Source organism: Poecilia formosa, unplaced genomic scaffold (assembly GCF_000485575.1).
Source record: "Poecilia formosa unplaced genomic scaffold, Poecilia_formosa-5.1.2 Scaffold314, whole genome shotgun sequence".
Taxonomy (NCBI): Eukaryota; Metazoa; Chordata; class Actinopteri; order Cyprinodontiformes; family Poeciliidae; genus Poecilia; species Poecilia formosa.
The window spans coordinates 239,944-263,363 of record NW_006800253.1 but is presented as its reverse complement, the minus strand read 5'-3'; the positions used below and the strand labels follow the sequence as shown (position 1 = coordinate 263,363).

Genomic DNA, 23,420 nt, shown 5'->3' with positions numbered 1-23,420 from the left:
CACAGCTTCACCTTCTTTCTGTAATTTTCTCAGTGTGAGTCGTCCACTTGAAGGTAGGAAGCGGGTGAGCTGTTTCGCCATAGAGGATACTGCTGGTGTGGATGAAAGCCGCTGCCGAAGGCCTCCCACCGTCATTGTTAACCCCCTCAAAGAGGCTTTGTGTGGGTCACACAACCACATGCTGAGTCTGCACTCTGACACACAAAGCAATCGATGTCGCTCAGGTGTATAAAGGTTGTGAAGTCACACAGGTATGATTGCACTGAGCCTCCTCCAGCTCCACGCCAACAACATGTCCACCACAAACACGAACATGATGAGCAGGGTAAGTCCCCGCAGGTGTTTCAAGTTTCAAAGTCAAACAAAAAATGCTAACAAGGACGTTCGGAGTCATGAATTTCTTTTAATTAGTGGAAAATTATTTTAAATGTCCTCTATAAATGTTTCCTACCTGACAGAGCAGAAGAAAGAAATATTGCCGTCTCTGTACTAAGAAACGTGATTGAGCATAATGCCAGGTTTGTGTCATTAGTTATAAAAGCACAAATGAAATGAATACAGACCAAGATGTTCAGAGCAAACCTGCAGTAAATCTGTGTTGACAACTTGATTTCAGCAACCTCAGCAAGTTCTCAAAGTATAAAAAAAACCCCCACATCTTTACTTCCTTTGTTCAACTTCTTTCTTCTTAGGTCATCTTCTACGAGGACAGGAACTTCCAGGGGCGTTCCTATGACTGCAGCAGCGACTGCGCTGACATGTCCTCCTACCTGAGCAGGTGTCACTCCTGCAGGGTGGAGAGAGGCTGCTTCATGGTCTACGACCGCACCAACTACATGGGCAACCAGTACTTCATGAGAAGGGGAGAATATCCCGACTACATGAGCACGATGGGAATGAGCGACTGCATCAGGTCCTGCCGCATGATCCCCATGGTAACTGCATTTTACATCACCACACAACCTGTCGTGAAGGAACTGAATCACTGTACGCTGTAGTGGGTGTCAGTCAGGACACAATCTGAAGTTTGTCTTCTTTATTGAAAAGTTTTCAAGATTACAATCAGAGCTCCATTCAGGGAGACTTGAAATCTCTTATGGTGGTTTGATAGCTGAGTGTTATGTGTGGTCCTAAAATACAAGATAAATAACAATGTAAAACAAGTAAACTCTTAAAGCAAAAGTTCCTGACATATATTAGCTAAATCAGAATATTCAAATGAACTTGTTCTTAAAAATTAGACAGACCTACCAACATTAACTAGCTAGGTTGCTTTGCAAACTGAGCTGCTATAGAGACTCAGCAATTATGCTGTCAATTAACAGTGAACATACAGGTACATTAAATATGAATTTTATGGCTAAAATATATTGTTGTTAATAAAAAACAAATGAAGAATTATCTCTCTAACCCTAACCCTACCCTAAAAACAACAGATTGCTAATTATGCTAATTAGCATGACACGACATGCTAATTGAGCACAATTAGCATTGTAATTATCAAACTTCTTATATTTTACAACTTATTGTATTTCCTTAAAAAAAAAGACAGGGGATAACAGGACCAGGTAAATAACTTACAGAACTACTTACATTGGTCAACAACGAGCATCTCACACTGGTTGGAAGCAGCCATACCATCAACCACCGTGCTATTTGCCATGCTTTTCTCTCCGTTCCCTTTCACCAATAGGTGGCGCCTGTGAATCACATATATGACTACAAAAATAAAACTTGAGAACTAATAAAAAGTAGATAAACATGGGGTGCATACACCTCTGGTAACCAGTCAGCGCACATATTCACCACTGCTACCAGTACTATATAGTCCCAGTGTCAACCAGATGACTATAGCTCACAAAATCGCCATGCTAATCAATCCCAATATTGCTCCAATGGCCTCTACAGAAACCAGTTGCATTACAGCATATAACAACTATGGAAATAAGTGACAAAACAGCACAAATTATCTCCATGGTAACCAATCATACTAGCTATGGAAAGTAGTAAATGAATTGACTTTATTTAACACTTGTTAATATAAATTTAATTCTTTACCCGCCACTAAAGACACAATTACGCCGTTATACTCCACACACACGCACGCACACACACGCACACACACGCACACCCTCACGCGCACGCACGCACACACACACATTTACACGACTGGTAGCCAACTTAGGGTTAGGTGCCACTTCCTGGCACGCAGCCAAACACTGTACAGAGATTAACTGACTATTGATTATCGGTATCTTCTAGTACCGCGGCTCCTACAGGATGAGGATCTATGAGAGGGAGAACTTCGGAGGCCAGATGTACGAGATGATGGACGACTGCAACAACATCATGGACCGCTACCGCATGTCCAACTGCATGTCGTGTCACGTGATGGACGGACACTGGCTGATGTATGAGCAGCCCCACTACAGAGGCAGGATGATGTACATGAGGCCCGGAGAGTACAGGAACTTTATGAACATGGGCTGGAGCAACATGAGGTTCATGAGCATGAGGCGCATCATGGACTCCTACTATTAAAGTCACCAAATAAAAAGCCATTCTTATTTTAAAGTCTGCTGACGCCTCAAATCTGTTTTTCCTGCCAGTAAAGCTCAAAGTTGAATATAATGTTGATAAAGAGAAGTGTGGCTGGTTATGCCTTATTTGTGGTGTTGTGAAGACTCAAATGAAGGAAGGCAGCAAGTCAATTTTCTCCAAAACTTGCCAGAGGTAACCTGATGAGGTCAAGCTGGCAGGATGGAGAGCGATGTACATGACAGGTATGAGGAAATGACAATCGAGTGAAAAAACAGGAAGGAACGAAAACAGAGGATGGTGATTACTGGATGGAAAATGGGTGAGTGGTTATAATGGGCTACAGCTGCAAGGAAGACCAGGAACAGTGAGGAAACAAATGAGTGTGTCCCAACTCCAAAAGCAGAAAACCTTTCTCTTGAAGTTTCTATATTTTCAGTCCCACCAGCTTCCAGTTTTTGTCCATGAGGCAGACGTCCTGTCTACCTTTAAGACTAGGCTCAACACTTTCCTTTCTTTCTCCTGGCAGATTACTATGTTCTCTCAGCATCCACTCAGCTTGGTTTTCTCCTGTGGAAAAGTAGTTGTTCCTCTCTACTGTCACCACATGCTTGCTCAGAAGGAAGAAACGCTGCAACGTTAATGAATCAATACAATTGGCAGGGCTTCCTTGAAATCAACAGAAAGTAGACACGATGCAATGACTACAGATTCTCTCTCTTGCAGAAGGATGAAGGTAATTAAAAAAGACAAAATAAAACAATGGTTTCATATTCATGTTTATTACTTTCTGTTTTTATAAGCTAAACAGAAGCATAATAAAAGTACTAATAGTTTGTTGAATATGTATTCTTTTGTGATGTTTAGGTAAAAATGAAGTGTGTTGCTCTTGCTTTGGTAGGATCAGTAACTCGTCCTCCAGAGGTTCTGCTAGCAGCTGGTTTGTGTTCAGATCAGCTGATCAACAGATGTGAATTAGTCTGTTAGTTACTGACAAAGGGCCACTTTTAGACCCAGAACGTGTTAGAAAAACACAAGATTACATGAGAAGTATTGTCACTTCCTGTTACGAGGAAAACATGATGTCAGATAATCAAAGTAAACCCAAATGGAGAAGTGGAAAATGTCACACATTCCCGATAACGGCATTAGTAGAAACTGGATCAGTTTCTACTTCCATCAAGACAACACCACAGTGGACGACCGTCCCAGTTGGAAAGTTTCTCTCCAAACATTTCTCGGACAGGAGAAGTCGTCAAGTGCTCATTGGGAAGACACCAACATGCCTGTGGCTTCGTCCTCAGGCTTGTCTGGAGCTCCATAGGCCCCACCGGGTCGATTCTGCACCTGGTGCTTCCGGAACGCTCTCTGGATCACTGCTGCTGCTACATCTTCCTGTTTCCTCTGCAGGGTGCTGCTGATTGGTTCATGAGACACCTGCAGCACAGAAGGGGGTCATCCCCGTGAGTCTCGGAAACACCTCCTATGTCAACCAGCTTCATGATGTTTTTATTTACACCTAATTTTCCCGAAACCCGTCCATGTAACTCATTTTTAGAGACAGGATTAAACTTTTCCTGGACTTCAGTCTGGCCTTCAAGTTTTCCTTAGAGAACAAAGGTTACCTCTCATGAAAGTGCTGTGTCTTTCTGGTTGAAAGTCGTCATTTGTCAACTATTTCCCACACAGTGAAAAGGCTGATTTCTAATTCTTTTAAGACGTTTCCTGCCAACTTCATTTTAAAGGCCTCAAATGGCTATTTGGATCTAACTATGGTGTTATCTCTCACTTCTACAGTCAGAAGTACCAAACTAAATCTCTGAGGTTCAGTCAGTGCACATCTGATTCAAAATGCTGAGTAATGATGGTCCACTGTTCTTCCTTTAAATCCTAACAACCCACCTCTTTTGAGGTGCCCTGGATTAGTAACTCGATGGGTATTTACTTGATAATTTTGACGACTGCATTTTATAAAACGTAATGTTTATTTTATGTCCCATAATTGGTGACTGTATGACTTGTTCCTGAGAAGGTGCTACACAAATAAACCTGACTTTACTTCACTAATAATAAGCTTCAAATATGACTCGCCCACATGTAATTTAAACCAATTGAAGAAGAATACAAATCTTGTGCTTATTACATTTTACATAAAAAAACAAAGGTATTTCTTTAAGTTTTTACTTTTCTTTAGAGTTTTTCATTGATGTTAACTTACTATGTTAAAACATCCAAATTTCCAAATATGCCAGAAAAACACAAAAGCTTTTTTTTTTTAATCCATATTTTTTCTCTCTCTTTTTTTCCCCACATGACAGAGTTCTGATTCTTGTGACCACTTCCAGTTGTGGATTAATAGGATGAAAATGTTAAAAAGTCTTATAGTGAACACTCACACATCATATAAAGTGCACAATTTAATTAAGCTAAAAATAAAATAAAAGAGAACCTTTGTGGTATTGTTGCCTATGAATTTCTTCTTCAGCTGGGCTTTAAGAGAGTCCATTTCCCTCTCTTCACCAAATGTCTGCAAGACAACAACAACAATCATAATAATATTAATCATCATCATCATCATCGTCATCGTCATCGTCATCATCATCATCATCATCATCAAGAGTTGGGCCAGGTTGTGTCACCTGAGTCATGAGTGGTTTCAGGACATCCAGGCAGCAGATCTGGTCTCCCGGGAGCAGAGGCAGATCCATGTTGATCAACCGGATGTTGTTTGGCTTAGGAATCCTCAGCGGATCCTGGAGCGCATCGCAAAAATCTGACAGCTCACTGTGGAAAACAACAGAGTTCAATAATGACCAACAGAGATTGACAGGGTTTACTTGGGTCCAGGCTGCATCAGGGAGAGACTCACCTGTACTGAATGACCTGTGAGGCTTCAGGATCAAACTCTCTCCAGGTGTTGTAAAACATCTGCAGAACAACGGCGTCTTCAGCTTCCCTGCTGTTGAAGCTCTCCAGGATGACGGCAATGAAGAGGTGGACCACCAGCAGGAGGTGCAGCAGGACGTAGGAGCAGAAGAAGATGACGCCTGCCGATAGGTTGGCCCAGTCCCAAAGTGGGACGACTGTGGGCGCAGAATATTTTGTGCTATTCCACACCAGAAGGGACCAGGCAGAGGACGGGCTGAAGAGAATCATACTGATCATGCTGTCCCCAATTGTCCCAAAGTTGATTATGTAAAAAATACGCATCCCAACGAAGGAGTAGGTGTACACCACAAGGAGGAAGAGGAGCCCGATGTTCATGAGGGCAGGAAGAGACATCATGAAGCTAGTGAGCAACATCTGTATCCTTCTGCCCAAACGGAAGAACGGGAGGACTCTGCTGACACGAGCCAACCGGAGAATAAAGACGGCAGCCGGGCTGACAAAATATTTCTCCAATAAATCACTGAAGAACAAGCCTGAATGCAAAGAGAGAACAGTTTTAGTACTTTCCTCTAATTAAAGTTTGTTGGTTTTAAACCTCAAAAGATTGATGATAAAGAACATCTAACATGAGGTAATAATGTAATCACAGTCAGTCAGAGATAAAAAGATGAAAAATCTCAGAGACATTTTCAGTGAGAAGTCACAGCAGAGAAGACAGGTGGTTTCTCACTAGCAGAAACCTTCTAGCAGAACTGTTTAAACAGACATAATTTGATTCATAGCCTTGGCTTTTACCAGAAGTGATCTGTTTTCTTTAGGCATATCTAATTATAAAAATGTGTCAAATATTAATAACTGTACTGAGATTCTTTGCCAAAAAAAAACTATTTGACCCAGATTAAATCACCTGCTATTGAACTGAAGTTTGATCAATCCTTTGTTTTGATAATTTAAATTTAAAATGTTGTACAACCAGGTGGATGTCAAATATTTATTTTGCCCTTCCTTCAATAATTCATTTCGCCATCATTTAAAACTTGTGAACTTTATAGGACTTAATTTGTCTTGCCCTTTTGAATATGTGTCTATATAACAAGTTGTTTGTATTTTTTGTTTGTTGTTCACAAATTGTACAATTTTCCCCTTGATCAAAAGCTGCGCTTGTGATCAATGACATTGACGATATATTATTGGGCTCCTTCAGAAGATACAATCTATAAATATATTAAATCATCCAATTTACTAGGGAGGTTAGTAAAGCAGCTACATTTATTTGGCAAGGCAGCCAGGAGACAACCTAGAAGATGAACTTAGAAAGTAATTCTTATTTTTGTTTGTTTGTTTGTTTCATGTGTAATCACACATTTCACAGCAAAATAAATCATTACAATAAAGCATGCTAGTAGATAATCTATGTAAAAAAAAAATAATAATCTTCAGGTTTTCTGTAGCTTCACTGTCTGTGAATACAGAATGTTATTACAGCAGCTAATTATTGGGAGCAGTTCTGCTTGAAACCACCCTGGAGATGCTCAAACATATACAGTCACATTATAAACATGTCAGAGATCTGAGGAGATCCCACCAGCTGCCAGTAACTCACCTAAGATCATAAAGATGAGGACTACAAAGTCCAGGATGTTCAGGCCGAAGCTGAAGTAGTGCCGTCTGAGAGCAGTGATCTTCAGGAAGAACTCGATGCAGTACAGAATTATGAAGACAAACAAAAACCACATCAAAATCTCTTGTCCCTGCTCAGACAGATCGTCTGAATCCATCATCATCACCACCGCGTTCACACAGATCAGCGCCACCACCAGGATCTCAAACAGCGGAGCGGTCACCAGGTCGAAGAGCCGAGCCTGGAACCGGTTCTGGTGACAAACAGGAGACAGGTAGCAGTCACTTCCCATTACTGCTAAAAGCCGATAAAGTTCAGGAAGCTTCACGGAAAGTGGAGCCCGGAACAGATCATTGGGTTATTTAACGTTTACTGTACTGGTTGGTTCTGGGGAAATAAAGTCGACGTCACACCAGGGACAGGCGTCAACAGTTTTAATGAGTTCAGGGTTACTCTGGGCTACAAATCTCATTTTTATTTTTTACATGGTGTTTCAGATGAAAGTCTTCCCTAACCCTGCAGATTTTAGAGCCTGCTAAAGCCTGGACTGTGATCTGAACACCATGTGACCTCACCATTGGGCGTGGAGCAGCTTTCTCAGGTGACTTGGGGAACATCTTCCTGACGGTGCCGTGAAACTTCAGCTGCTCCTCCGTCATGAAAGCATGTTTTCCTCCAGCGTGCAGAAACACAGGGAAGACGAATTAATTGACAGAAACCAGGTAGCCATGGCAACCACTGTAATAAAACTTATCTTGTTGCTCAGCTGATGGAGAGCATCAACAAAGAACCTGATGAAGAGGTTGGCGCTGAAGAAGCAGCCAAAGACGATGAAAACGACAAAGTACAGGTACATGACCGGTTTGGACTCATATTCAGGCTGACTGTCCACCTACAAACAAGCACAGACCAGTAACAATACAATTCCCATTACAGTTACTGGTACCACTAATGAGACATTTATTAAGACCACTTCCAGCAGTAAAACACTTTGTAGAAAATTGGAATTTTTCAATTTAACCATAGATGTGCTTTGGAAGATGTTTTAGTATCTTTTTTCCCCACAGCATTTAGAATATGAACAATATCAGAAGTTTTACTTTAGATTTAAAAATATAACGTATTAAAATAGGATTTTAGCTTTTATAAAAGTTTTTTTTTGTTAAAACCATTACCATGTCCTGACAGTGTAATAAAAGATAGAAAATCTGAAAACAATTGATTTCCTCTGCCTTCTCTCTCAGTGAAAACTCCAGAAATAAACCATTTGGTCAGAAACAACTAATTAGAGCCAGGAGGATGGTCTTAGTGCTGTCAATCACTCTGGCGTACTTGCTGCCCAAATGCTGCCCCTTTCTTTCTGCTACACTACAACTACATTGCAGCCTGCCATGAATTTTTGGGGGATAAAAGGTTTTCCTGGAACGGTACCTTATGAATGCATATTTAGCAGCGTGTTCATAAGGTTGATTGACATCGCCAAGACTCTCCTCCTGGCTTTGACTGGCCATCTTTCTTCACACAGCAATAGTAGCTCAGGGAGGAGAAGGAGCTCAATTTTTTCGCGACTCATCTGTCTCAAAATAATCTGTCACAACATGCTGACAGTTTTAACAAATGTTTAAAAACATATTTTTATAAAGGTTACATGCAGCTTTTAGAAAGTATTGAATATGATCTAGGTTGCACTCGATGGTAAGGGTATTTTGAAGGTACTTTTTGCATAATTTTAGCTCGGCATGGGCCAATGCCTTACAGCACTGTCCACCATCTGCATGGCAGCAGACGGTGGAACTTGTCTCGACACAACAGTGCTGCCTGGTGGTGCACTGACCTCCGTGGAGTCCACAGCTGCGTAGATGATTTCTTTCCAGCCTGTTGATGTGGCCTGCATCAGAGCACAGGTCTTCATTAGAAAAACATGAACTCACTTATAGGTAAAGCTGCTGGTTGAATCAACCGACCATGATCAGCAGAGAAAGTAAACCCATCCCCACGTGGTCAAAGTTGAAGTCATTGTACTTCCAGAAGATGTCTGTGGGGCTGCTGTCGTTGAGCTCATAACACTGCGACTTGTTATCCACTTCAAAGATTATGCTGTCTGTGTGGTTGGAACAGTAAGCAAACTTTCCTGCAAACATGTTCACTCCCAGGATGCTGAAGATCTGCCAGACAAACAGAATGACCAGCAGAGAGTTGCACATGGAGGGCGCGGTGGCCGCCATGACCCGAAGCACCACCTGCACGGAAAAAAGACGAGGAATCAGCCGGTGCTCAGACCAATCACAGCTGCTCTCTGTCAAGAAGGCTACTGGTCACTCAGTCGAGAGTCCTTATATCTGGAAATATTACCTGTCTATTGTCCTGTGTTTTCTCTATCCATCTTTCCATCTGTCTAACCTGTCTCTATGTCTAGCTAACTTGTCTTCAGGTGTTTGTGTCCATCTGTCTCCCCAGTCTGTTCATATGACCATTGGAGTCCGCAACCTTTACAATCCAAAGAACCACTTTTGTCCTCAGTATTTTGAACCACAAATATTACCTGACCTTAGAGAAAAATACGTCTTATATATATTTCTTAATAAGAAAATACAAGGGAAACCATTTTATTCATATTTTTAGGGTTTTAATATAAAGAAAATCATAAAACCTTTTCGAAAAGATGATGGCTACATTTTCTTAAATGGGATGGTTGATATATGCATGTAGCATCAGCCACATAGCAAGAAAAATAGAACTTGATAAAAATTATTGGTACTTTTAATCTCATTTTGTTGTGAAAATTAAATGTAATTATCCCATAAAAAACTGACAAATATCTACATTTGTTACTACATCTAGTTTTACAACTTTAGTTGTTTCTTTATCACTTTTAGTCAAATTTCTTAAGAGCCACTGGGGAACATCCAAAGGTCCAGTTGTGGCTCCGGAGCCACAGGTTGCAGACTTCTGGTCTAGCCTGTCTCTGTCCCTTAATCTGCCTTGCAAACTTGTCTGTCCATCTGATTCTTCTGTCCATCTGTCTCTCCTGTCCATCTCATCAGATCTGCCTCCAGTGTTTGTCTGTCCCTCTTTTCAGTCTGTCCAGTTGTCTTACTATTCTGTTTGAAAAGTAAATCTATCCATCTCTCTCCAATAACCGATTGTCTGCCTCATCAGTCTAAATGTCACTTCTTTGTTGGTCCGTCTGTCCTTTATCCCGGTCAGTCTTTCTAACCTGTCTTTGTTCAGAGGTCATGGTGTCTGTCTCACCCTCATGCCTTTGAAGCGAGATGGGACCCTCAAGGTCCTCAGCGCCCTCAGGGTCCTCAGGTATGCAGCGGAGTATCCCAGGATGACACCAACCGAGCTGAACAGAGACACCTGGAGGACAAACATACCTGCTGATGACATCATGGTACAGGTGAGCAGGAAGCAGCAGTTTAGGTTTCTGTTGCCGTTGTGTTAGTGGGATGATTCGTCTGTCTGCACGCCAAATCAAAAACCATTACTGTTGGAGTTCGTATCAGCAGAGCTACAGCCACCAGAGCCAGAGTAAAAATGTGTTTACGCTCTTACGTCTAAGATGAGGAAATCGAGCCAGCACCAAAAGCTGCTGAAGTATTTTCTGAATCCAAAAGCAGTCCACTTGAGAAGCATTTCCATCAGGAACAGGAAGGTGAACACCTGGTCTGCTTTGTCCAGAACCATCTGCAGGACTGACCAGTGGAACAGCAGTGTGTCTTCTAATGCCTGAATGCAAACAGACTTGTGGTCATTCGCTACAGGCGGCTGGTCCTGTCGCCACATCATCATTGGGTGCATTTAGACTTTCAATGTTTTTATAACCAATTTGTGCATGCATTTTAAATGAAGACCCTCTGCCATGGGTCTAGGTGCAACATGGCTGTAACACATGGGAATGCAAGGTTGATGCATGGCTTAGGGATAAGATGTGGGAAAATGAAATATGGGTAAAATATGGGGTGTGACCAGGATGTAAGCTTTGCAGTTTCAATGTGGGGGTAAAGCATGGTATTCCCAAATGGGGGATCTAAAACAAAGGTACAACATATTCATAGATCATTTCTGTACAATGCAGGGGTCAAACCAAAGTCAGAGGTTTGACATTGGGGTACGATGTGGAGTTGAGACATAGGGATGAGAAGATACAACCCAAGAAATGACATGGAGTCAAGACATGGGATATAACTAAGAGTATATCAAACCTAATGTGTTGTTAAGACACAGGACGGATATAACATGGGTACAAAGTGGCACACCCCATTCTATTAGCACACTAATTAGCTATTTACTGAGTCTGAACAGACTAGATTAAAAGCTACTGTTGAGTGCATTTCTGACCTTAATTGAGTGAGCTCTGCTCTCAATGACCTCACTAAAGTTTTTGAACAAAGTTTTTAGCACATTTAATTTCAACATCAGCATTGATTAGCAGAACTGCATGAACATGTGAAGGAAAATTGGATGAAAAACATCTAAAAGCCAGTCAGAGGCTGAATCACAGCTGAGGAAATGAGACCTTAGCTCTGATCATGGGACATTTGTATTGTAATGTTATTCTGCTTCACCTTTTCACTTTCTCTGCTTAGTATTCACAGCCCTCCACATTTTCCACATTTTGTTTGTTACATCAAATTGTATTTAATTAATCCACAAAATTCTAAACACAAATACCGCACTATGACAATGTGGGGAAAAATTTAGAGATTTTAACAATTCATTAAAAACAGAAAAGCATGTACAGACGGCACGAGCCAATATGATCTGATTATAAGTGGACATGTTGTGCTTATGTTTAGCAAAGCAGCCCTGCTCAGCAGGATGATGAAGATGATGAAGATTTCAAATAATCTGTGTTGTACGATGAGGAGACAAGCCTTCCTGAACTTATACCACCCCCTCCCTGCTCCCTTGGACGTGTCTATGTTCTGGATCGGACAGCAACTGTAACAAACTGAAACGCAAAAGTATCAATCACCTAATCCGCACCTGTTGTCCCGATCACTTCACAGAAGCATGTAACATTTAAGTTTATCCTGTTAAGGAATGAAGAAGACAACACCGCATGTTTAAAGATACATTTTTACTTAAAATATCAGATTTCTGCACCACTGGTGGACATACTTGCACAGCAGCAATCTCCAGGTGAGTTTTCTGTCTTATTTTTGTTGTCCTGAAGCTTCTGCACATCACCATCCTGCAGAAACCCACACAGATTCCCACATTGATGTTAAACTGATTTATTAAAGACAAAATGTTGAATGTGCTGAACAATTTATAGAACAAATAGAAAAACAGTATGGACAGTCCTGTACATGGACGTATTGTTTTGAACTCGGATGATTATGTTGTCTGACGCTTCAGCGCCTGGTGTGGTCGACCATGACAGACTAAGGAGAGCAATTACGCTAAGAAAGTCACAGAACTGAAAATCTGCTTCCGTGACAGTCTGATGCATCTGAGGTATACGAAAAATTCACATGTCCTTTCCCCTCAGCTCCTTTTAGGCTTTATAACCACCGCTTCTCCCAACAAACTTGGTAAATGTTTACAACCTGTTATTTGCAAGGTTTTCCATTTTTCCAATTAAAAGGAGAACACATGCTTCTCCACTTTTAGTTTATCTCCTTTGGTTTCCTATATAAGTCAAATATGAATTAAAATTCTTCAGTAGAGAGAATTTTAATGAGGTGCTCTTGTCCATTGACTTTCTGAGAGTAGAATAAGGGGCAGGTTGTTCGGGTGTCAAAATCCTCTCTCCTGTGACTGTGGCTCTATAGGTAGTATAGTCGCCTTGTGATCAGAAGGTTGTAGGTTCAATTCCAGCTTTCTCCTTCCACATGTTGACACTTGAGAGTAAAGTGCTTTGAGTGGTAAAAATGATTGGAAAAGCACTATATAAGTTCAGTCCATAAACCAGCTGCTTTAAAATGTTCATCCACTGCAGTTGATCCTATGATCTGTAAACAGGCTTCAATATGGAAAACGTTACACAAGTATAATGTTTTACTCTGCTTCTTCTCTTCATTGTTTGTGTCAGCTTGGATTTTCAATTCGTTCCCTGGACACCCGCTGACTTCCACCACGCTCGAGTCTTTGACTGAGTCATTACTGACAAGCGTTAAAGCCAGATAGTCCTGTCTGTCTTTGCTCTTTGACTCAACTGTTGGGGGAAATTATGCAGATGACCCTCAGTGCTTGAACACAGACCTCAGAAAACCAAAGTTTACTGTGACACCACAACAATCAGGAACCATTGAAGAAAATAAGAAACTCACCTTTCTGATCGGTGTCAGCATTGGTCTTTTTTCCTGTCAGAGCCCTGAAAGACTCCAGGATCCAGGATCCAGCATGACGTTTATTAGGTCCTTGTCCTGCTGCAGCGCCTGGTTTACTAGTACAGGATGGGCTCAAGAGCAGATAGAGAAACAGATTCACCACCTGAAACAAACCCAGGAACACCGACACACTCCAAAATGTGACAAGGGGCAAATGAAACCTGGAGCAACCAGCAGAAGAACCACCGGCATTGTCACTGATCTGTTTGTGCAGCTAATTATTCTTGGCACTTTGTTAGATTTGTTAGAACAGAGACTCACCAGGAGGTTTCCGATAAGCACAACCGCCATGTAGTAGATGACACAAAGGCCCTTGTTGGAGATCTTCATGCAATCCCACATGCACTCAATCCACTCGCCACTGAGGACTCTGAAGACGAGCAGGAAGGCATGGGGAAAGTCCATCATGTGCCAGCGTGGAAGCTCGCAGCGGGAGGAGAGCATGCAGACATTTTCTTGATAATTCTGCCGAAAGAGCTGTGTGCCGACCACGGCAAACATGAAGACCACGAAGACCAGAACCACACTGAGGTTTCCCACTGAAAACCAGGTAATCTTCATCAGCATGCGCAAGGCGGGCCACCAACGACCCAACCTCAGTGGCCGCAACTGGACGGAGAGGGCAGCAACAGGTCAGAACAGATCAGCGGGGGGGAAACGTATTTATTTAACACCGATGATGGTGGTGATGCCACCATCATACTGACCAATGTCACTGAGCGCAACAGAGTCAGACCCTCGATATCAGCCAGGAAAAGTTCCAACAGACTGAGGATGACGATGATGAAGTCAAAGATGTGCCAGCTCACCTGTAACCATGGCGATAGATTCAACAGCACCATTACAAACACCTTACGTAAAAATCACAAACTGCATGTAAAGGACGAAGTTGTGACCAGACTCAGAATAAAACTTCCACCATTCAGCTGTCCAGCTACCAGTCAGTGTTTGGTGATAAGAAAAAGAATAATAATTGGATTGAATTAACAAAAATATACATGCATGGCAGCTCTGAGTTTCCAAAAAGCTTGATACCGAAACTTCTATTAGAAAAAAGAAGTTTCAGTATCAAGTGAGGTCTGGGAATTGATGTTGACAATGTTGGACTGATATTCAACAAGAAGGTTTAATTTTATTCACTTCTCTCACCTTGAAGTAGCCTTTAATGCCCAGAGCCAGAACTTTGAGGAGAAGTTCGGCTGTGAAGATCGCAGTGAAGACCTGGAGGTCAGAGATCAAAGGTCAGTTTGAACCCATCTTCTCATTAGCTTAGGTATCTAGCGAAAGAGGGGCATAACCTGGATCAGAAGCACATTTGGTGGGGAAAACCAGTGTAAAACTGTACTAAACCTGACTGAAACTACTAAAATTAATATGGAACTGAACAGAAACTGTGATGACACGAAAACCTTAGTCAAGGTGGACTAAACCTGCCTGGAAACAGAACTCAAACTAGCCTAATACGGCACAGAAAAGAAACAAAAACCATAAAAATAGAGTGAATTGAAAATCATGCAAAAGTGACACTCATGTGCTCCAAAACTGGACCAAATATCAAATAAATCCCGTCTGTCTGTATCACTAACCAGATGCGAATTGGCCAGCTTCCATTCAAAATCCATCGTCATTCTATGATGTTCCATGGCCATGAAGACATTGTTGATGATGATGCAAACAATAATTCCCAGATCAAAGAACTGACTCAGGACAAACGGGCGAAGCTTCAGTTTGAGCCATTGGGAGCAGATGCAGCATTCACCCTGCAGGATTCTGTCTGCGCAGGAGCAGCAGGAAGGCTGGACCTCGTCCTTAGTATCTGAAGCACAAAGGTTGCAGTAAGACCTGCAAGAACTGTGAGTTTGTAGACTCAAGTCCATAACCTCCTACATCTGAAAGGTCACTGCGCTTATCTGAAGCAACCGTCATTTACCTTCCACAGTGACGTTCTCCTGATCGAGAGTCCTTGCTGCTGGTTTCTTCTTCTGTGGTGAGTCATGTTCTTCCAGCAGCTCCGCTTCACCAGTGGCCTGTTGACCGAGGAAATGTTCATTAAATATACGTGAACGAACCAGATCCCTGTTTATACTGTTAACATATGCTCTGCACGCATCGTTTGTTGTGACACAATTTATTTCAGCATTGAATGAAGACATTTTTTTTTTGTATCAACAGCAAATGAGACACATGGCCCAGGAGAGGTGAGCAATTACAACAAAAATAATTGCACAGCTGAATCAAAGGCAAATGTTAAGTTTGTAATTTTTGAGCTGGAACAACGGCAGGTGGGAAATTGGAGAAGGTAGGAAGCCATTCATGCATAAGCAGCCAATGAAAAAGAGAAACTCACCTCACTGTCCTCTCTCTTCTTCAGCACCTTCACAATCCAGCTAAACTCTTCTTCTGTCTTTTTGGCCTCAGCAGCCTCAGCCTTTTCCTGTTTCACCAGCGCTATGGCAACCGCTGCCACAGAGAGGCTGACCACCAGGAAACATCCAGGGAAGAAGATGAGCACAAACACACTAATATTGGCTTTACCTGCTGCTTGCAATGTCTGAGGGATGACAGGGCAGTTGTATGGGTTAGACATGGAAGATTACAACAAAAAGAAGCTCAGTGGACCAGACCCAGTTTCTCGATTGGGATTAGTTTGGTCCTCACCAGCTGCAGCAGGACGTCCAAGAGGTCCTGCATCGCGATCCTGACCACAGTCAGTAGAGACCAACCGAACGTGTCAAAGCTGGTAAATCCATAATCTGGGTTCCTCCCTGTCTTTATGCAGATGAAACCCGTTGGGCAGCGTCTGAACACATCATCACATGCTGTTACAGCTGTTACATGCTTCTGAAAAAGCTGCAGTTGTGTTTACAGACCTAGAATCTGAGGAGTTCCCACATAGCATAAGGTCAGACTGACCAGGCATGAAATTAAGGTTTTCTGCCAGACAGAGATGTGAACTTTGATTAGTGTAATGTCCAATGAGGGTGTTGCGATCGTTCCAGAAAAAAAAAAAAAAAAACACAAGCCAACAAACAAACAAAGAAACATCTGAAAGATTATAAAAGTGCTTTGACAAACCTAGACAGATGAGAATTTCAGATGTCATCTTACCTACATTGTTGATATAATCCTCAACAACAAAGTTGTCATAGAAATTAATTGTCACGTTGTTGGTGAGGAAGTACTCGGGTTGCTCAGTGGTCGGTGTGTCCATTATTCCCGATGGAGAAGAATTGACACATTTATGCTTGAGGACACCCATGAAAACCTGCATGCCAAGCAGCGCTAAGAAACTCAGGACGAACACCGTCAGGACCGTGGCAACAGCCAGCCACTTCAACGACTGGACAAGTCCTTCAGCTGTCTTCTTCAGACCTGGCGTTGGAGCACACAGGGACATCTGCTGTGACATCAAATGCACTCCTGACGCTTCTCGCATCCGACACGCTCTCACAACACACAAACACTGACGCATATTGGCAATGACAGATCTCCACATCCTGACATGCACAGGGTGCCTCTCCTGATTCACTCACACTAACGCCGATGCACACTGACTAAACTAAACCAACTCAGATTGACCCTTGTTCACACAGACATACTGGCACATTATTTTCTTTTTTTTTTTTTATCCCATTCAGACAATGTATCAGTGTCTACCGATTTACATTAGCTAACCTAAACCTGAATCCTAACTTTCACCAACATACGCACAGCCCTAATTCAAATTCACTTCACACAATTTAGACCAGGGGTCACCAACTCCAGTCCTCAAGGGTGAGGGAATTCAGACATTTTGGAGCAGAGGTGAATCTAAAACTTGCAGGATGGTAGCCCTTGAGGACTGGAGTTGGCGGCCCCTGATTTAGACTAACCCTCATGCTGAAAGACATTCACTTTCCAACACATTAGAACTGGACTTTATTCGTAGTTTTGATGATTTAAGCAACTATATCTAAAAGGAAGTTCTATAAAGGTAACAAAAACACTCACCTGGCAAGTAGCTGAAGAGCTTCAACACACGAGAAATCGTTTTCAAAGCAGCAAACTCCCTCAGTCCAACAGACAACGCAATACCAGATCTAAAACACAGACACCTTCATCATAAACCATCATCATAATGAATAAACTTGCTTTTCTCTGCGCCTACACCCCCTGTTCAGAGGCGACCTCTGATAAATAGTCACAGGAAGTTCGACGAAGGTTTGCTGAGTTGCTCTGAGGTTGCAGACAGGGATGCACTCTGCCAGTGGTTTCATGAATGTCTTGACTGCATGTGTGACTAATCAGAACTGATGTAATGTTATACTTTACAGTAGATCCTCACTGCATAACCATCAACATCTACAACACATGTGTCAAACTCAAGGCCCGGGAGCCAAATCTGGCCTGCTGTAGCTTTTTATGTGGCCCTCTAAACTCTAAATTACATCAACAAGTCCCCCCCAGTTTTTTACAAATACGCAAAATTTACACAAAATCAACAGATCCCCACATTTTTTTTCTGATTTTTACTGCAGATTTTTCTTAAAAGTGGCCAAAAGCATTGGGTTTAACTGACTGCTGCCTCAGACTTACTTAATGTCAAGTTATAGTCCGTGATTTATAGGGAGAGTAATAAAAAGTCACATTTAACGTCAAATATTGTCAAAAATTTCTTACAAATATTTCTAAATTGGCATAAAAAATTGTGATTTTGATTGCAAAAACCCCCACAAAATCAATCTCTAAAAACTGGATGAAAAAATTATCATTACTATTTAATTTTCAGAAACACTAATTGAATGCTGAAATAAACAACTATTTATTGATATTTTAACAGTTCAATGATTTTATCAATACATTCTGGCACAACCGGCCCTTTAAGAACACTGAGATTTTTGATATGGCCCAAAATGAAAATGAGTTTGACATTCTTTGAAAAAAATTGGGTTCATTTGAGTTACATTTAACTTTACTTTGTGACTAATTAAGTATTTTTTAATTAAACTGAATTATTTCAGGTATTTATCGAATCCTTTTTAGGTGTGTGTCAGGTGAGTGTATCTCATCCATGTGTGTGTATTATTGTCTTTACGCAGTGATGTTGAGGACATCCAGCCAGTTCCAGGGATCTCTGAGGAAGGTGAATCGTCCAAAGCAGACGCCTCGCGACAAAAGCTTCAGGATGACCTCACCAGTGTAGATAATCATGAACACATACCTGTCCGCACACAGGCGATGTAAAACAAAAATATATAAAATATAACCGTTTTTAGAGAGTCTAAAGCTACAAATACGAGTAGGAAAAGTTTTATTCAGACTGATTGTGACTTTAACCCAGCTGATTCCACATTTTCTCTTATCTCAAAGGATTAATAGGAATCACAACATACTTAAGGCAGGGGTTTCACAGCACAGAACTTTAACAAAATGCACAAAGAAGCCATTAAATCTGTCAATAACTACAGATTCACAAATATCATTTGCTATTCTGAGTTCACATTTAAAAATTAGTTCATTTGTTTAGCTCTTTCCAGATTATTTCACAGTTTCCTTTGGCTTCAGATACATTTTAAAATGTGCGTGTTGTTTTTAACTTGCCTTTGAAGAACCTATTTCAATCTTTAAATAGCTTACAATTTTTATATAACTGATGTTTCAAATATTTTATTTCTATTAAGTGCCATGGGTGGGACTGGAAGAGCAACAGCCCACTTATGTTGGCGTCTGTTTGTGCCACTCTATACTCACTCCACGTTTCTGGCCCACAACATGTGAGCCATTGTCATGGAAACACAATTGGTCAGAATCGTCAGGATGAAGAAGAGGCTGAATACAGTGTTTATGTTAAGAAAATGTAAATATGTTACTAAAATAGCACAAACGCACAGTAGAACAAGCAAAACTGAAGCAAAAATACATGAATTTAGCACAAAAACAGACAAAACAAAGCATACCATAACTGGGCAAAAAACATACAAAACTAGGACAAAAACACATAAAAAAAACCCACACAAAACCACAAATCCATAAGTAATCAACACCAAATACACAAAATCAAGCGAGAGAAAGCACAAAATCAACATATCAAATACAAGAAGCAACTGAAAAAACACCAGCCAGGGCAAAACCCGCCAAAAGCATTTAAACATTGAGCAACAGTATCAAAACACACAATAGTCAGAAAAGACAGAAAACCAAACAAAAACGAGGTGAGGGATCTGGTTTTGGTTGTGAAGGATATGGGTGAAGGAGGATCCTGATGGCGGAGGATCTCAAACAGTTGAATGGGCTGAGCAGGTAACAGGCCCGATCAGCATTAAACCTGTGGATGAGCTTCGTTTTACAGATGACGATGAAGGTCTGCGGAAAATAATGTCAAAGTAAATTCAACACACTCAGACGACTGACATCATGTCAATGACAATAAATCTGTTATATGCTGTGCACGTCTTATAGGTGATTTAAAATGGTCAGCCATTATCAGACAGATGCTGACTGATTGTTGCACGGTTGGGTAAACACAATTTTCTTGTAAATTCAAAGACATGTTTGGTTTGGTTAGTTTGATGTAAAACCAGTTCCATCCTTATCGTCAGCTATCCAGGACCCAGAATAACATTTAACAAGTGATTTATTTATTTATTTTTATTTATTTATTTTTGCCCTCCAGAAATGAGAAGTGAGACAAACCTTCTGTGATTGGTAGAATGGATCCAGATCCTCCAGAGGCGTGCTGAGAAGCTCTGGGGACGGGTGCCCGTAAATAAAAGGGAGAGGTTTCCCCGCCTGCAGGTGACTGGCTGGTTTGCTCTGGTCTTTCTCTGGCTTCTAGCATGAATTCAGGTAGTCAGAGTTGGAGTTTCTCCAGGAGGATCCGTTTGCTCTAATCGATAGTTGAATGTGCTCTTGTACCTTTTTGTTCTTCTCTGCTTCTTGTTGGATCTCTTCCAACGAGGCTGGCGTGAAGCGCCTGAAGACCTCCACGCCAACAGGGGGCAGCAGAGATGTCATCCTCTGGTTTTGTAGCTCCATCCGAACTTCGTGGTTGCCATGTAACTGGTTTCTGTGGGGACATTGCAAAGCGTTAACTTTAAAACTGTGTGAGAGAAGAGCATCAATGTAGTTCGGTTCAAATGTTGAGTCAGGTAGTAATACTAGACGACATTCGCCTTCCCTTAATAACAAGACAAGTAAACACAAATTGTATCACTTCTGTGTTTAAATGAGGATGTTATTAAGAGAGAATAAACCCTACCTGACCCTGTGTGAAAAAGTGACTGCCCCCTAAACCTAATAACTGCACTGCTAAGAGCAACAACTACAATCAAGCGTTTGCGATAACTTGCTGGGAATCTTTTGTAGATATGGATGAATTTTTGCTATTCATCTTTTCTGTGTTGATCTAATTAAGCAACACTGGACGTTTTGAGCACAAACTGCCTTTTTAAGGTCATGCCACAGCGTCTCAATAGGATTCAAGTCAGGGCTTTGACTAGGCCACTCCAAAATCTTTGTTTGTTTTTTGTCAGCCATTCAGAGGTGGGCTTGCTGGTGTGTTTTGAATCATTGTCCTCCTGTAGAACCCAAGTGGGATAGATTTTGAGGTCAGAATTCATGGTTCCATTTAGCAAGTCTTCCTGGACCTGAAGCAGCAAAACAGTCCCAGAGCATCACACCACCACCACCATGTTTTACTGTTGGTTTTGATGTCCTTTGTCACTTTAGAGATGCAATAGGACACACACCTTTCAAAGCCTTAAACTTTTTGTCTTGTCAGTTGACAGAATGTGGCACAGGCCCCCCAAAACCACATGCTAGTGTAGCCAATCCACAGAAGGATGGATTAATTTCTGTGTTGAATCATTTTATTCACATCAGCGTAAAGCTGGAGAATGGAAATGTTCTACGATTGCTTCTCAGTAGCTGATGATGAAACAATGAAAAGGAAGAAAGCTCAGTGACTGCTCAGACTCTCAGACCTCGCCTGGCCAACTTCTACCAACGCACCGCTGACAGTTTCTCTGCAGGACTGGAGCTGTTCTGAATTATCTGCGGTCCTCCCTGCACTTAGGTGAGCTTCCATTCCTCACATCCTGAAAACGTGCTCCACATCCGTCTGTCTCCCCTCGGGGTGCGAATGCGCTCCACAAACAGGCTGCAGAACAGACCGTTCCCAGAAGTCAGCCAGAGCATAAATTATAGTTTTCCAGATACAAATTTGTTAATTTTTCTGTCTATTTTTTTTGCAGCTTTTATATTTGATAACAAAGCATCCCCACACACTCTGTACTCCAAGGTTCCCATCCTGTTTTAACACTGCACATCTGAAAACACTTTCCGTTTCTTTGTTCTGCAGGATTTTAGATGTGATCCGTTTCAGGCGAACTGTTTTGTCTGTTCTGGGTGTGACTGATTTGCTGTCATTTTCTTGATCCTTTACCAGCAAAAGCGCAATACTGAGAGCCCAAAGTGGGGCCCCATCACAGGCAGATAATGAGGGAAACCCAGAGAGCAGGTTCAATCAATCAATCAATCAATCAAATTTTATTTGTATAGCACATTTCAGAAGCAAGGCATTTCAAAGTGCTTTACATAAGTTTAAACAGTGAGAAAGAAAAATAAAAAGTAATAAAAAGATAAAAAGAAAAGATAAAATCATTCTGTTGGACTTCCTGTCCATTCAAGTTATATGATCTACACAGACCTTCCATTTCTTAACACGGGTATTAGCCAGGCCCCGCAGCCTAACTGGACAAGGCCTCCAGCCTTGCAGCACCAGGCTCCGTCCGCCTGTTTCGCGAAAATTTTGCGCTAGGACTTTCGCTGTCCTACGCGGATTTTGTGCATTAATTGGTTACCTGTTAGAGTCTAGAATTTACAGGCTTTTATATACGCGCAATGACCCCCAGTCACTCGCAAATACATTGAAGGCATCAATTGCCATAAGCAACTCTAAACAGGTGGGTTTTAAGTTGAGATTTAAAGGCACCCAGTGTTTCAGCTGTTTTACAGTTTTCTGGAAGTTTGTTCCAAATCCGTGGCGCATAGAAACTGAATGCTGCTTCTCCTCATACCAGCAATATGGGAAAGATGACATGATGATGAATTCGGCCTCCAGAGTTTAAGGTTCTTCAAAGCAGAACGGAGCAGAGAAAGTTTCTGCAGACGGACTCACCTCTGGGAGGGGGTCAGCTGTGTTTTCATCAGATGCTCAGCTTGCTGCAGCCTGCTGCTCCAAAACTCAAACCAGGACATTTTCCACAACTTAGTCCTGATCAGTCTCCGTCTCACTGTCCCGGTTCGTCCATCCCGGCTTCTTGGTTTCCTGCAGCTGTTCTCCTCTACGAGCCTTCTAGGGTCTCTACACTTTTCAAACAGGACTCTTGTTTTTCTGTGTGTGGGAGGAGCTTCTGAAACCCCAAGTGTGAGAAGCTCCTCTACATCAGTGTGGTTCCCAACAGTGGCCCTCAGGGCACAACGCGCTACATGTTCCAGGTGTTTCCCGGCTCCAACACACCCAAACTAAATTACTGAATTAGTAACTTTTACTAACCTGCAACAATCAGAACCTATCCAGGCTCTTAGTTCATAGTTAGACTAAACACTAGAGCTCAAACACAGAGAATATTTAACAGAATCCATTATTTTACATCACTTGGATCAGATGCAGCACTGAAATCTGTTAATGAATTTAGTAAAACATTGACAGGTAGTTTTAGTCAAATGTTTAAACTAAAACAGGAATGAAAAGTCTTATAGTTCTGTTTCAGAAATGATTTTGCAGCTCTTTTTATTGCTTCGCGTCCTCCAACCTCAAAGATGCGGTACTGTTTGAAAACATGCAAAAACCTGCTCAGTAATTATAAGTTCAATAGCCGTAATCCTGTCAAACATTTTCCCATGAGTTGAGAGAGCGGTACAAGTTTGACATGCAGGTGTTTTTTTTTTTTTTATTCATAACATGCTAATAAAATATGTTTTATGTTTTAAAACAATTTTAGAATCCTTTCACAATATTTGAATAACCTTTAAGAGATGCCCGATTCTTT

General features: G+C 41.5%; 2 protein-coding genes across 2 annotated transcripts; one reads left to right on the top strand and one right to left on the bottom strand.

Moving 5' to 3' along the window:
• The first annotated feature begins 253 nt into the window (after positions 1-253).
• LOC103152536 (gamma-crystallin M3-like) lies at positions 254-2,578 on the top strand. Its single transcript, XM_007573030.2, has 3 exons — positions 254-325; positions 693-935; positions 2,263-2,578. Exons 1-3 carry the CDS (start codon positions 254-256, stop codon positions 2,539-2,541), a joined length of 594 nt encoding a protein of 197 aa, XP_007573092.1. The 3' UTR covers positions 2,542-2,578.
• Positions 2,579-3,304: 726 nt separating this feature from the next.
• Positions 3,305-22,763, bottom strand: LOC103152545 (sodium channel protein type 8 subunit alpha-like). The gene is made up of 32 exons (XM_016661157.1): positions 22,547-22,763; positions 20,284-20,434; positions 20,062-20,199; positions 19,613-19,731; positions 19,120-19,206; positions 18,464-18,589; positions 17,380-17,468; positions 16,498-16,761; positions 16,260-16,323; positions 16,048-16,189; positions 15,737-15,940; positions 15,320-15,416; positions 14,976-15,205; positions 14,539-14,610; positions 14,097-14,198; positions 13,651-13,998; positions 13,330-13,492; positions 13,062-13,214; positions 12,357-12,418; positions 12,176-12,248; positions 11,852-12,005; positions 10,607-10,781; positions 10,301-10,411; positions 9,013-9,288; positions 8,883-8,936; positions 7,803-7,940; positions 7,624-7,728; positions 7,031-7,301; positions 5,408-5,960; positions 5,178-5,322; positions 4,988-5,065; positions 3,305-3,975 (listed from the first exon to the last, which is right to left on the bottom strand). Exons 1-32 carry the CDS (start codon positions 22,624-22,626, stop codon positions 3,802-3,804), a joined length of 4,998 nt encoding a protein of 1,665 aa, XP_016516643.1. The 5' UTR covers positions 22,627-22,763; the 3' UTR covers positions 3,305-3,801.
• Between the last annotated feature and the right edge of the window lie 657 nt (positions 22,764-23,420).